Source organism: Acinonyx jubatus, chromosome C1, assembly GCF_027475565.1.
Source record: "Acinonyx jubatus isolate Ajub_Pintada_27869175 chromosome C1, VMU_Ajub_asm_v1.0, whole genome shotgun sequence".
In the NCBI taxonomy this organism is placed as follows: Eukaryota; Metazoa; Chordata; class Mammalia; order Carnivora; family Felidae; genus Acinonyx; species Acinonyx jubatus.
Genome location: NC_069381.1, coordinates 144,002,240 through 144,017,878, shown reverse-complemented (window position 1 = coordinate 144,017,878; position 15,639 = coordinate 144,002,240). Strand labels below are relative to the sequence as shown.

General features: G+C 39.1%; 1 protein-coding gene across 5 annotated transcripts in view; it reads right to left on the bottom strand.

Annotated features, from left to right (window-relative positions):
* The window catches only part of GPD2 (glycerol-3-phosphate dehydrogenase 2), a 146,086-nt gene that overhangs the window by 25,545 nt on the left and 104,902 nt on the right, over positions 1-15,639 (bottom strand). For all 5 annotated transcript variants that reach the window (XM_053215092.1, XM_027055731.2, XM_015076750.3 and 2 more), the window contains exons 7-9: positions 11,862-12,026; positions 10,890-11,034; positions 3,776-3,969 (exon numbers count right to left, since the gene is read on the bottom strand). In XM_053215092.1, the coding sequence (XP_053071067.1) occupies positions 3,776-3,969; positions 10,890-11,034; positions 11,862-12,026 (504 nt within the window). The remainder of the gene's footprint in view (positions 1-3,775; positions 3,970-10,889; positions 11,035-11,861; positions 12,027-15,639) is intronic.

Genomic DNA, 15,639 nt, shown 5'->3' with positions numbered 1-15,639 from the left:
AATGAGGGCGACGTGCTCAGTAGAGTGTCTTGCATGTAGAAAAGTGCTCAGGAATTGTAGGGTTTTAAAAAATAAAGCATGCATTACCCATTACAGACAAACGGAGAGATCAAAATACGTGCACAGCACCAGCCTGTGGCCAAATAACTGGGTAGTGTCTGAAGCTGAGTTTCTCTCTTCCATTTCATCAGGATGGAAGAGACATCAAATCGCACCAGAATTCCTTGGAAAAAATGACAAACTTGAACGTCTCCACTTCAAGACATAGACATACATTAGCAAACTGCGTTCTATCCAGACTGAGGGTAACGCCTCACATATGAGACCTTCGGTCAACTAGAAACAAAGATGAAAACAAACTATAAGGAATCATTATGAATTAATTGTATTAAAAAGAATAAGTTGGTAAGTCGGAAAGGTGTGATAGATGGTGTGCACAGGGAAATAAATGAAGTATGTGAAACGGCTGTCACCTTTGCTTTCACACCAGGTATTTGCTGCTTAGAGAATTTTTAATCTCAAGAGTCCCCGGGCTGTTAGAAGAAAAGGCCAGATGTACACCGTTTAGATATTAATTTCAGCCACTTTTACCAAAAATCACAACTGGCAAAAAAAACCCTCTTTGTTACTTTTACCAAGTAACCTGACTAACAAAAGGCATGCTAAGTGACAAGAAGTTACAGACCAACCAAGCCCCGGCAGGTATTGCTAAGCCCTCTGTCCATTCACAGAAGAAAGTGGGGGGTGGAGGGGGTACACGATTCAGTCTCTGCTACAGCCCAAAGGCTCATTTCACTGGTGGAAATCCCCACCTACAAAACGGGCATAGCGGCCTTTTGGAACCTGCACCTGTTTCCAGTATATCCAGCCTCACAGCACATATAAGCAGTTAGATTTCTCATCTTACTGCATTTGAACTTTAAGAAGCTGGAAACTGTCAACAAAGAGCTCTCTGCTCTTGAATTAATTTTATTTCTTGCTCCAACAACCCAAACTTCCTGCTCTTAGGGCCCAATATCAATCCACTTTTAGCTAATATGGTACTCAGGTGAATGCAAAATGTAGCAGGATTCGTTAACAATAATCATTTATACATTAAAATACAATCATATACAGAGGCACCTGGATGGCTCAGTCGGTTAAGCGTCTTGACTTCGGCTCAGGTCAAGATCTTACGGTTTGTGAATTAGAGCCCCGCCTTGGGCTCTGTGCTGACAGTTCAGAGCCTGGAGCCTGCCTCAGATTCTGCGTTTCCCTCTCTCTCTGCTCCTACCCCGCTCATGCTCTGTCTCTGTCTTTCAAAAATGAATAAACGTTAAAAAAAAAAAATACAATCATATCCAGATGAAAGTCCTCCTAGATTTCAACAGAAAGTATCTAGCTAAAATTACATTGCATTTTGAATACTTAAATATGGATATTAAATAAGGCATGACCATTTCCCAAATAACTGTGTGCGTGTATATGAGTGTGTGAGAATACAGACATTAGTCACACAAATTTCAGTTATGAGTGTGTAATATACCTGTACCATTATTGTAGATCCCAAAGAGACGTCACTCAAAATTAAAATGTATCCATTACTTGAAATCAGAAGAAACTACCTCTATACAATATGGATCATTCAATTAAACCAGGAGAGTCCCCTGAACAATTTTTTTTTTTAAAGGAAGTTTGCTTGTTTATAAATGTGTGATCACATGATGATAAAAAATCCCTTGGGGAAAAAAGGATTCATGGACTTTAGTGAGTCACATCAAGAAGAAAATTGTGGCTTTGTATGTCCTCCACTGAAGCCAACATTATAGAAGATTCCTGACACAAAAAGATGAAGACTATATATTTTTCAAAATCTAAAAATTTCTACCTTAATATAAAAAGATTTTCAAACTGCTACCAGCGTCAAAAACCCTGAAAACACCTATTACTAATTTATTTCATTTCAACCCCGTATTGAGGGGCATACCAGATAGACAACAAGCTTTGTGGCTGAATAAAGAATCCTTACCCTCAAGGAACTGCAAGTGAGAATACACCTTAGACTCCTGCCTATATGTAACATTGTGATATACTAGACCACCGTTCTACAAAAGTTTGGTGGTTTCCAAAGTGGAAATAGTATTTTGTCAAAATGAGAAGGTGGGGGAAAGGGCATCCCAGAGCAAGGTTTCATCCTAAACAAAGCATGAGATTGAAAAGTGCACGAACTGATTTGGAGGTGATAAGACCACAGAAGGCACAAAGGTGGACTACTGAATATAAACCTGCAAAGACAAGTTGTGGAGAGCCTTAGAGATAGTTTAGAGCCAAGCCAGATAGCTTAGAATTTCTCTGAAAGTCAATGAGGAACATCCAAGGGATGTTTTTGAGCAGGGAAGTGATGGTGAGAATGGTGTTTCAGAAAGAGGGTGCTGATGGAAGGGTGAGACAGGGTGGGAACGGGGACCTGGCCTTGGGAAGCCAGTTAGAAGGCCAATGCAGCTGCTTGAGAAGTGACATAGGCGTGACCAGGACAGTGAACTGAGAGGGGATTTACAGGGTACTGCAGAGTGAGCACAGATAGGAACTGGACTGAATGTGCAAAGAGAAGGATCCCCGAAGATGAGAGGGGCGCCTGGGTGGCTCAGTCTGTTAAGTGTCCAACTCTTGATTTTGGCTAAGGTCATGATCTCACGGTTGGTGAGTTGAGGCCCTGCATTGGGATCTGTGCTGACAGGGTGGAGCCTGCTTGGGATTCTCTCTCTCCTCTCTCTCTGCCTCTCCCTTGCTCTCTCTCAAAATAAATGAGCATTTAAAATAAATTAAGACTATTAAAAAAAAAAAAAAAGGCCAGCATGCTATTTCTGGCTTGGGTGACTGGATGATAAGGCTATTAACTGAGATAGGAAATAGAGAAGGACAATGTTAGGAAACTTCAGGAACTAGCTGGGATAAAACATATTCATTATATATATGCAGTGGAGAAAATACTATTAACATCCAAACTAAAAGTAAGTATGCCCTGGTTAGCATGAAAAAGAAGTTAACTTTGGCTCTTTCAATTAAAAAAAAGCATACTGGGGCACCTGGGTGGCTCAGTCAGTTAATCTTCCAAATTCTCCTCAGGTCGTGATCCCACAGTCTGTGAGTTCGAGCCCTGCATCGGGCTCTGTGCTGACAGCTCAGAGCCTGGAGCCTGCTTTGGATTCTTGTGTCTCCCTCTCTCTCTCACATCTGTCTCTCTCTCTCTCTCTCAAAAATAAATACACATTTAAAAAAAGTAAAAAATAAATTAAAAAAAATAAAAAAGCATACCTCTCCTACTTAGTTAAATCCACTGTCAACACTACTTTTCATATAGAAAAGCTCACGAAGCTCTCAGATTATATAGCTCTATCCTCTCATTTTTTGACTAATTATTTCCTAAGGATATCCTGTATCTGTAAATCAGATCTTCCTGAACTCTAGAAATTAAATTGCAATGCAAACATTTCATGCTCTTCTCAGAGAGCACGAGTGTTTAGAGCTCACGTATGGCTTGTGTACAGCCATTAGAGATGGTCAGAAAATGACTGCGTGAGGTTCGTGTGGATGTAGAAAGCAGGGGGGGACCAAGCAGCTGCTTTGCATTGTGGTATAATTTGGTCCCCATAAGCCTTCCAGAAGAAGTGGTCAGTACAGAAGAGTCAGGTGTGAAGAGGACTCAGACCTTAGATGTGGCAGTTACCAGTAAGAGCTGGGATGGACCGGGAGATAGAAAAGAAGGAAAACAAACTCAAAGGGATGCATAAGTTACCTTCAACATCACAACTCAGGTAGTTACGCACTTCGTTCAAAATGAAATTGATATCTTCTTCCGAAGGGATGGGATGGTGTGTAATATCCGTTGGAGTGTCGGTAGTGCCGGCTATTGTCATCTTTTGCCAGGGTAAGAAGAAAATTACTCGCCCATCGCTGGTTGCTGGGTCAAGCAGTCCCATGCTCTCTGGGCTGATGTAAAAAGAAGGGTTACATATTTCTGAAATTAGCAGAAGTTTAATCCTTAATCTGCAGTCTAAAAAACTACTTTATTCACTAATTCTCATAGAAGCAAACAAGAAACACATGAACTATTACTTTAACTGCCGATACTCTAGCCTAGAAATTCCTAAAAGAAAAAAAAATAATATTGGTAACAGAAAAAGAAGGGGGCACGTGTGATAATAAAACTCACAGCGCAACCAGCCCTCCCCATCTCAACAACGCAAGGTTAATTAAGAAAGTGGACTTCACTTTCCAATTGTTTGGGTTTTTATATTCTTTGGACCATTCACATCAGATAATGTCACCGGGGATAAGTGTCTATAATTCTTTTTGTGATGGTGAATTAAGGATTGCTCTTCAACCTTTTTTCAAGTCAATGAAAAGTATTTTCCTTGGACATTTGACATTTGACACATCTTTCAGTGGAAGGTCTCAGAAGTACGTGAGAAAAGTGAAGGCTCTAAGTTTCTAGCAACTAAAATGTGATCAGAAAAGTTCTTTACTTCTTTGTACCTAGATGAACTTACACCACTTCACCAAATGTGAAATTTCTTACTTTACTTCAATTTTATAGAAATCTCAAGAAGTGCATCAATGAGAAAAGGGCTGGGTTTTCTACTATAACATAAATAACAGTGAATGAGGGCAAGGTCAAAAAAGGGAGAGGAATATCTTAGCAACGACAATCTTTAAACAGACATAGGAGGCTAATGTATTATGCTATTAAATCAAGGTTCGAAGATGCCTCTTTTGACAGATTACATAAAATCTTCCCAAATATGAGTCAATAATTTTCACTAACACATACTTAATCTTTTAAAACCAAATTATAAAACACACCAGAAATAATAAGCAACTAGAAATATTAACAAAACCTGTCCAGTTGTCTCATTAAATCAGAAACTATTGTTTTCATGCATTCATGAACCATTCAAAGAAATTTGGAGAAGTTGAAAAAGGGGCGGGATGATCTTAAAGTGTCATGTTCAAACAGTTAGGCCCTACCAATCTTCAGAGAGCTGTTTCAGTCTGACTGAATTCTCATAGCAAGCCAATGTTAAAGACATTTTCAGCTTCTATTAATGAAATTTCTTAAATAGAAAACACAATTCCATTTGGTTTAAATAAATTTCAAGAAGTCCCCCCTATACCCGTAAATTTTAAAAAAGCGTAAACTTTTTATGTTTATCATTCCTCTGAAAAAACTTAAAAAAAAAAAAACCTCATATTGATTCAATTGTATAAGGGTGATGGCCTAACAAGTGCTTAAAAGTAAACAACAATAATTTATTTCATGAAAAAGAAATCTAGGGATACCTGGCTGGCTCAGTGGGTAGAGCACGTGACTCTTGATCTTGGGGTCTTTAGTTAAATCTCATGTTGGGCATACAACTTGTTCAAAAAAAAAAAAAGAGCTGCAAAGTTACTTGAAAAAAAAAAAAGAAATCTATAGTCAGCTTAGCATATGCATCTTCTTTATGTAAACCACAGAGAGCGTAAGGCTTTTGTTGCAAAGACCCATGAGTCCCATGAAATGCTGCCATTTCTTTTTTTTTTTTTTAATGTTTATTTTTTGTGAGGGAGAGAGAGCAAGCACGCAGGGGAGGGGCAGAGAGAGGGGGAGACACAGAATCCAAAGCAGGCTCCAGGCTCTGAGCTGTCAGCACAGGGCCCGACATGGGGCTCGAACTCACCAACCGTGGGGTCGTGACCTAAGCTGAAGTCAGATGCTTAACTGACTGAGCCATGACTGAGTACCGGAAGTGCTGCCATTTCTACAGAGCCTTTGTAGAAAGAACCACTGTCTACAGGATCCTTGAGAGACACGGAGAGAGTGGGCCACAGTCCTACTTAACATACGCAAAATGCATCACAGAAGTGGGTCAATCATTTAAACCTTCAGCTAAGATTTCATCTTCATTCAGGGTTGAAGGAAGTAATTTTACTTTCATTTTTATATATTGAAAACTGTAAGTATCGAATATTTTATATTTTTTTCTTTGTGTTTCTCCTAAGACTCTCTTTAAAAAAAATCTTAAAAGACACTAGTTAATTACGTAGTTTGTAAGCAACTGATTTGATCCTGGGTTAATATGCCCTTACATTAAATCAGTCACTTTGGGGCTGGGAATTAACTCATTCAGAGTTCAAGCTTTCAATCTGATAAATAGTACCATGTTGAAACAAAAGAATAAACTGCATCTCCTAACATTTAAGGAACAAATTATATGTTGGTATATTTTATGCATGATCATTTTATAGAGCAGATATCATATGAGGTACTTAAGTAACTCAATAAACCCGACAAAATTTTGCATAAAATTATTATATTCAACAACCTAGACATGAAATGCTATTAGGAAAGCACAACTACTGAATCCTTTAAAAACTTCCAATGCAATAAAAGCAGTTTAAAGGGTGAAGGTGATGGTTACCAACACACGCATAACTGGATCCTGTAGAGAATCAACTGCTTAAGTGAAGACATATGTGTCAAACATAAAATTAACAAGCACAGAGGGAAGACAAAGCTAGTAATGAATGGTATAAAAATTTAAGAATCCACTTGGAAATACCTTTCATCAGTTCTAAATTACCTAATTCATACTCTCCCTTAGGGAAACGTTTGTTTTCTTATGAAGGATTAATTCTGCAAGGTCACACTAAAGTTTGAAAATGGAGAGCACCTGTGGTGATGGTCTATACGGGACAGGGACGCGTAGGTCTTTCCTCAATACGTCTGATTCACTGACATCAGGAGGAAAGCCACACTGCTAATTTACGTGTGCGTGTGCGTCTAGGATTAAACATAACGAACATTTTTCTCACGCAGACCACTGCCTTCCTCAAGTACCCTTATTTCAACTGAAATCAATTTATTGTTAACTACTTAGCAACCAGTGTTAGAGCTAACAGTACGCACACAGCAATACAGAAACAACAACAACCACCCCCACCACAACAACACCCCCCAGAAACCTGACTTCTTGTCAGGGGTAAAAAAACACCTATAGGTAGAAGGAGGAGATGATTATTTTCATGTGTGTAAAGTCATCGTGCATTGTGGCTGCTTTAAAAAGAGCATCTCACCGCAACTCTGATGGAAATTTCAGGTTTGTTCTTCATGTAAACTAAACAGCACCTTTAAAATTAAATGATTTCTGTGTTCTGGGTTTTTGGAAACTGAAATAATGCAAACAAAAAAGTCTGCTACCATGACACATGTCTTTGAGGGTCATAACAAGGTTAACAAATGCCATAAAGATACTCCCAAAACAGCCCAACACGACATACACATGGTCCTTGCCTTACATTTAGCAGCCTACACTCAACAAATCAGTGGCTACAGGACTCACTACATATCTAAACTGATCAGGTTCTAGTGGAAATGTTAGACCTTAAGGAGCCACCACCCAGTGTATGGGGCAGCCCCAGGAGGTCTGACTCATCCATGAGGGCCAAGTGGAACCCTCGAGCTATAACTGAGTGTGACTGACTGATGAGCCCAGGCAGCCATTTCAGTCTGACATCTCCCAGCCCCACCCAAGAAAGTGAATTGATATGGAGAGCAAAACCAGCCCTCTGGGATGCCTGAAGGTCAGGGCTAGAAGGGAATAAACCCTTAATCCAGGCCAGTATCCCAAACTAAGGAGCTCATCTGTGGCAGACCCTGAGCAGGAATTGGGCTACAAACCACTCCCGGAAGGTTTCTGACAGGAGGTATAGCGGTTATAGTTCAAGGTGCTAAAAATGGGGACATTAATTCCTCCCAAAGTGGCATGAGATCACTTACTGCATCTGAAGCAGGCCCAGCTGTAACTCACACTTTCACGCTTTATGGGGAGGTGCCCTGAAGCTAATGACAAATTCTGGGGATTAAGAAAGGCATCCTGTTTTGAAAATATTACATCCAGGTGACATATATTTATATTTCTTTAAAAGCACCTATCTACTCTGCTCTTAGCATATTATAAAGTTTAGTACAGAACTATATGGTGTAGCATTACCTCTTTCATGTAAAATGTTTAAAAGGATAGACGTTTGTGCAAGTACGAACACACGGTTTTACAGAAGGAATCCTAGGAAGTGTTACTGATTACCAGAGAACAACTGAAATGGGGAATAAGGCAGGGGGGCATGAGGAAGAAGAGAGAGGCTCTCACTTTTCCTTTTGTGTCCTTCTATTTTCTACAGCGATTACTTGAACGCATTTATTTTTATATACATGGGTTATCAGAGCAATAAAATGAAGAATCATGTTTTGTTTTCATAGTTTCACTTTTCTATATCAAAAATATCCCTTATAGGTGTTACACTGAATTTTAACTTTAAAAAAAGCAACAATCTCTATTTGGTCAAGTTAACACAAAAAAGTTAGTAGGATTCATTCAGGAAACATTTACTGGTCACTATTAGACACTGCATGAAGAGCAGTCAACAAAATAGATACAAAGGATCGCAGGATCATTGTCAAAATGTATATAAATCAGGGACTACCTTGAGATAAGAAACCAGAGCTGAAAGAAGTAGCTTGCCAAGGCCAAACAGTCTGTAAGAGTAAAGTGGTGAACATCAAGTACTACATCAAGGTATCACCTTAATTTACCCCCCTGTCTCCCCATTTTAATGATGGGCAAACTAAGGTTGACAAAATTCAAATGGCCTGCCCCAAATGATATGTATTAAGTGGCAGAATTAAATTAGGGAATAATGAATCCTCTGACATCACAGGACAATAGTGAAGAAAACATGAAACATAATAACACATGAGGATATATTGAATCTACTAAGATCTAAACAAATATGCAAATGTGTGTGTCTGTAGCATAGGTCTTATATCCATAGCCTAAAAGATATTAAAGAAAAAAACCCCTCCAAAAAAACCCTTATAAACTAGCTGTCTTCGCATATTTTTAATCTAATACAAAATAGATGCATATGATTATGAATGAAACTATTGTTGAAAACTTCTCTATATACAAGAAACATTTGCATATTTACATGTATTTACTTCTCTCCTTTTCATTTAACAAAACTCCGGTTCCAGATTTTAAAACTCTATTAAGTACTGCTACATAAAGTTTTATTACCAAGACTGAAACACCTTGGTTTCTTTAGTCCTCAATTAAAATACTAATGATGGTCTACTTATCACACATAGACATTTAAAAATGAGACAGAAATCTTGGAAGTTGGTGGATAAAAAATGGACTTTCATATTTTTTTTAATAGAAGTGTAATATTTTTCTTGGGGGAAGTGAATTTGGTACAAATTAGGTGTATCCTGGAGTCTTTTGGGGAAGATTTGGTTATTGAAAAACTGATGAAACAGCAGCATCACATAACATAGCAGGATAGCATCCCAGGAGAATGTAGATATTAAACAAAATACAGATTCTGTTCATTCATTTAATCAAATATTAAAAGACTGATATAACTTTACAGAAATGTATTAAAACATGGAAGAGATAACTCTCATCCTAACCACGTTACCTAGAAATTACCACCTTTAACTGTTACCCATAATCGTATTACCTAGAGATAATCACCGTTAGTATTTGATGTATTTCCTTGTAGTCTTTTTTCTATATTTACGCAGTGTTGAGATCACATTACACATTTAATCTTACATCCTTCATTCTAAACTAACAGAGTATCGTTAATGTTTTCCTAAAACATTAAAGTTATTTATAATTACAATTTTTAATGACTATATAATATTCCCTTGTGCAGATATGCCACAATTAACGTATCCACTCTATTAAGGTTAGCACTTAAGGAGTTTCTAATATTCCTCAACTATAGATAATATCATAGTGAATACCAGGAGCATAGATCATTACTCCATACAAAATTACTAGTTTGCCTACTGGATTTACCACATATGGAGATAAAAATGGTACACATGTTCCATACTCTCGTCATGGTTACCTGATTTTTTTCCACAGAAGTCTTGAAATGTCCATGAGATCCAATTATAATCAATTTCTTAACTAAAACCCTCTAAATGTTTCTTTTTTAATTTGTTAAAAATTTCAAAAATATAATAGAATAGTGCAATGTGCCCATCAGTCAAGTTCAATGAATTTCAGTGAATAGGTATCTTTGTTTCATCTCTCTCCCTACCCATCTCTCCACTGACAATTATGAGATCAGAAATCACATCCAATTTGACTTGCTGTGACAGTTTTCACAACGCATTTCAAAAGTCATGAACATAAGAGTACACGAGAGGTCCTCATGTTCAGATTCTCCATAAGCCAATTTGAGTATTTATAAAATTATTTTTTTAGTGTTTTAATTAAAATATGCCCTTCATGGAATTTTTTTTTTTTTTACAAAATTTACCCTTAATATTTTAATTAACATTCAAAAATACTAAGGCGTATTTTCTGAAGGTGAGTACACTGAAGAAAGTACAATAGATCCCAAATCATTAACCCCTAGAAGTGAGTATTGACGTAAAAGCTAAGAAATTCCCAAGTCTGGATTGTATTTTGTGTTTTGGAAGAGTTCCTTTGCTTATTTCTCCTCATTTTGAACAGGAAGCTAGACCATCCAGTAAGAAAAGTGGGCTGAGGGGCACCTGGGTGGCTCTGTTGGTTAAGCTTTGGAATTCAGCTCAGGTCACGATCTCACGGTTTGTGGGTTCGAGCCCCGCATCGGGCTCTGTGCTGGCAGCTTGGAGCCTGGAGCCTGCTTCGGATTCTGTGTCTCCCTCTCTCTCTCTGCCCCTTCCCAGCTCGTGCCCTCGCTCTCTCACTCTCATTCTCTCTCTCTCAAAAATAAATGAAGAAGCTTTAAAAAAAAAAAAAAAGTGTGCTGAAAGAATAAATGCAGCCGATTTCCTGTCCCCTTGCAAGGGTGCCGAGTTGGCACACAGTTACCTGTAATAACCAGGCATCACAATGTGGACACCAGCGCTCGGCTGGCAGATAGCTGCGGCGTTCTTATCATCCATTTTGCGCACGGTGTCTGTGAAAGGTCCCGTAGCATTGATAACGCATTTGGCTCTCACATCAAATTCCTGCCCTGTGAAAGAAAGCAGCATCAATCACACATCCCATTTGTTTCCCTGCTCACCGATGCTTTGGGTTATTAATTTACCTATAAACTTAACCTATGGCGAAGTACACTGTGCACCACACGAAGGGACACGAGCAGCCAGTTACTGAAAAGCCACACAAAGGGCTTGCATCCGAGTCGGTCTACCCAACACAAGTCCAAATCGAAGAAAGAACGTGCCGCTTCGTCATCTCGGTTCTCAGTCTATTTTGCGAAGTGCCCGGCATCTGAGCGCCAAACGTGAAGAAAGCCAGGTGAGTAAATAATCCGCTTTCTCCCTAAAACTCAAATGTTTCAACAGCGCTGCCGTGAGACAACATAGGTCTCAGTGTTGGTTTTGTTCAAGGAAACGAGGTGATTGTGAAGCTCTGCCTACGTGGCCACAGAACCAGGACAAGAATGGAAAATCCAACCAAAGGTAAAGTGATTGACTCTAACGATGTATAAATGCACTGCCTGTGTCACTTACTTTGAAACTTGGCACGCTTATTTAATTTTATTAATAACATGTTTTTGTCCAGAAAACGGAATACCTTCCTAGCTGTGGGAATTTTGTGGGCATTTATTATTATCATTATCATTATTGTTATTTAGCACAAAGGGGGAAAATTGCCAAGTACCACAAGGGAAAATTTTCATGTTAAACCAGTCATTGTTGACAATAAGGAATATAATTAATATGACTCTGAAATCTGGCTTAAATAAAAGAGAAGTGACAGAAAAATTATGATTCAGCCATTACATCGGCGAGGCAAGATGCTAAGAAAGACCTTCCCGCTGGGGCCTCGGCGTACCTGTGAGCACGTCCTTACACCGTGCACCGCTCACTCGCTCTTTCCCCGTGTGGGGGTCTGTCTTCTTGAGCAAGCTCACGACCTCCATGTAATTGGCTGTGGCAGCCCCGTACCTGGCAGCAGTGAGGGCAATGGCAAGGTTCATCCGTGCATCGTTGTGTTGTCCTGCAGCAGGGGAAAGCATCAAAGGAGGGACAGGAGTCACCTCGAGCCACAGACTGGTGGAACAGAAGTGTGTCACAACAGATACGTCACATCTGTCCCTGTCACCCAGAATCTACATGATGGCTGGTCAGCTCTATAGGGCATGATTTAAAAATACATGGTCGTTCTCGGCCAGGCATTTACCTGCCATTTCACCAAGTGCACTTTTGTATACCGCCGAAAGGGCAAAAAATACCCCTTTCGTACGGAGCTCACATCAATTAGCTGAAAGTTAAGAAGTAAGTAATTATTCTCGCATTTCGGGAACATATGTACATGTCAGACTTTTCCTAATACAGACAACCCGTATGCACGAAAGTGAAGCAATTCAAAACCTCAGAATATTTGACACCCCAACTGGTGTTGATTAACAATTTTTATGAGTATGTGTTCTATCTAATATTCAAAATCAAGAGCTTAATCCCCCATAGAGCATCTCTATGCATTCTATAAAAGGATTTTTCTTGGTTTGACTCTTGATCAGAGCTCCTTAAAATGTAACATTTTTTTTTAATCACACATAAAAGGTAAGAAATTAAGCAGGGCAAAACTTAATTACAGAACAATTCCTACCTGTATTGTTAAAGATTTATTGCTGAAAAATCCTAGTTAAAGAAAACTAAGAGGGAGGTGAAGGAGGGGGGTGGGGGAAGATGATTAATCACTTTAAAATACTGGCATCACTAGAGACGTTTTCTATTTATTATTGCCAGTGGAGTTCACGCTGACCAGGAAGAATTACTCTACATTGCAGGGGCCAGGTTCTCTGTGCCCTGAATAATTAATTACTCAGGGCTAGATGTATTGAATCAGGGTTCAAATTCCCACACACTGGGATCAGTTCTATCAAGATAATACTGATAAAGGGATGAATTTGTAATGGATATTGTTGTTGATTTATGTTGCCAGCATACCAAACATTTAGTATAAATGGTTTATGTAAAGTTTCTTCCTTGTGATTCCGCCTGTGCAGGGCCAGAAGCCCTGCACAGGTAATCTGTTCCAGCTAAAAGGGCAAAGTTATAAAGAGAGAATCAATGACTGAAGATTCTGCCACCCCTCCCCACAAACATCTTATTCTAAAACTGCTGAACTAATACAATCAGCCAAGAGCCTTTCCCTCTCCATTAAGTCCTCTATCAGTAGAGAACATACATTAAACTTCAACATGCAGAATAAGGGGCTATTTCATCCCAAAATTAAAAAATGAAAGTAGAGGAAGAAAGGAAAACAACAGCAGCGGGAGCTGAATTCAGTGGGAAGAAAGACTGGTAGCATTTGTATCAATTTCAACTCAGTTTGACTCTAAAGTTGCTATTAAAATAGCAGACACATTTAAAGTTAAGTCTAAGAAACCAACTTCTATTAATGTAGGGCTCATTTAAAATTGGAATATGTTCCACCAAGTTAAACGCATGCAAACAGACCAAAGACACTGAGAATTCCATTATAGATCTTCTCTCTAAATTAAAGAGAGTACCCATCCTATCCAATCCTTCTGGGAGATTTATGTACCTAACGGTGAAACACCCTATGGGCAGTACAAGAAATCCAAGCCCTGTTTGTAAGGTAGCAAGCCTCACACCCCACCAGGTGTGCCTTGATTTACACACTGGACAAGTCTCTGGAAAGCCATGTGTATATTAACTCTCTTAAATCCTACACAGAAGTCACTATTGAAAGGGACCAGGCAGAAAACCCATTTGTTAACTGACAGATTACTTCATAAAGCAGTGTATCTATTACACAATCATCCAGTAACAAAACTCTAAGCTTTGAACACGCAAAATCTCTTTTAATACCTTATCAAAACATAAAGTCTCACTGGAACAGCATTGGTATACTTGATCAAGCTCTGTTGCTTCTATACTAAGAAATGCCTCAATTAATTTCCAAATCCTGAGACTTTTAAGGTAAACAAGATCGTCCGTTCAAAGTGTGAGGAGGAAAGAAGCTTCTTTGGTCCTTATCTCCCATGCCCATCCACCCTGCTACCCAGTAGCCCCTGTCCCAAATCAGCATGGCACTTACTTATGAAGGACGGCCCTTCCTGGGATGATCCTCACCTGCCATAATTCTTCCACTCCCATTATACTTACTACTTAGGATTGTTACATTTTTGCAACTCCCTCAACATTCATGCCATTTAACACCTTCTTACGTTTGTCCACGCTAATTCTTCTGGCTGAAATTCTATTCTGGAAGCTCTGGAAAACTCCTCTTCATCCCTTGTGACCTGGTTCAAATATCCCCTTGAAGTCTCACCATATCTGAGTCCCTCCAAGGCAAAGTTGTTCATCCCTTATTCTGAGTCAATATCACATCTTGTATATACATTTTTAGTAGCCCTTATGATATTATGTTCAGCTATGTATCCATCAACTTAAAGAAATAATAAGCCTTGATTATGAGTCAGGGACTGACATAAATGCAGAGAACACACTGGCGAAGAGACACAGGGTGGTCGCTCTTCTCCCAGAGCTCACTTCCCACTGTAGTCACCAGACAATTTCCCACCTCTTCATCCCACTCACGGCAAGGAAGAAAGCCTTTCTCATTTATCTTTTTTTCTTTTTTTTTCCCCTCGTTAGTGCCAAGCACAGAATAGGTATCCAGGAAGTATTAAGTTTAGCCAAATTCCATTCTGTGAGTTAAATAAACAGGTTAATTTATAGCCTTAGATTTACAGTCTCATAGATTTATATAAATAGTCTTTAAAAATAAAGAAAATAGTCTATATATATATATATATATATTCTATATATATATATAGTCTCTCTATATATATATTCTTTAGAGAGTTATAGTTGTGTATCTAACAATGGATTGTTTTTGTCTCGTGTTAAAGAAACATCAGACATCAATAAGTTGGTGGCAAGAAATTTGAGAGCAGATAAACCCCAGAAATGTGGAAAATCTGAACTTCAACCCAAACTAGTCCTTATATTTAAGTTGAATAAGTGTGACAAGAGGAGAAATGGTGATGAATGATTCCCTTAAGACTGACCCCACATATTTCCCCTGGCTCTGCAGGGGAGTGCAAACACAGCTACTGTAAGTTCTTAAAAACCGAGGAGTCAGCAGTTGGACTTTCCTCCGGGCCCCGGGAGCTCACATCTCCACCCAGAAGTTCCCTTCTCTGCAGACATTCAATTAATTCATGTACCTCCTTGGATTCCTGGTAGCTCTCCTCCCCAACGCACATTCAATTCACCCTTTATCCTGAGATACCCAGATGCTCTCAGTGTATGCTTCCTGGAAGAAATGGTAAATTTCCACTATTCTTAACTAAATTCCCCTTCCAACCCCCTTTGCTGACATTTTGAAAGGTATCTATATGCCTCCTGTAATTTTGTGTCTGGAGACAACGTTTTTGACAACACTGCATGTCACTGGAATGTGATACAATCATCTCAACTCCCCCACCCCATTGATCTGCTTATTAAGCTTGGATTTTCCAATCCGCTTCCTGAGAGCCAGGCAACATGATACTACTCACGGATCAGTGAATAGCTTTACATTGGCACTGACGCAAGGGCCCAGACGGGGACTGTGAAAATCTGTTTCCTACTCT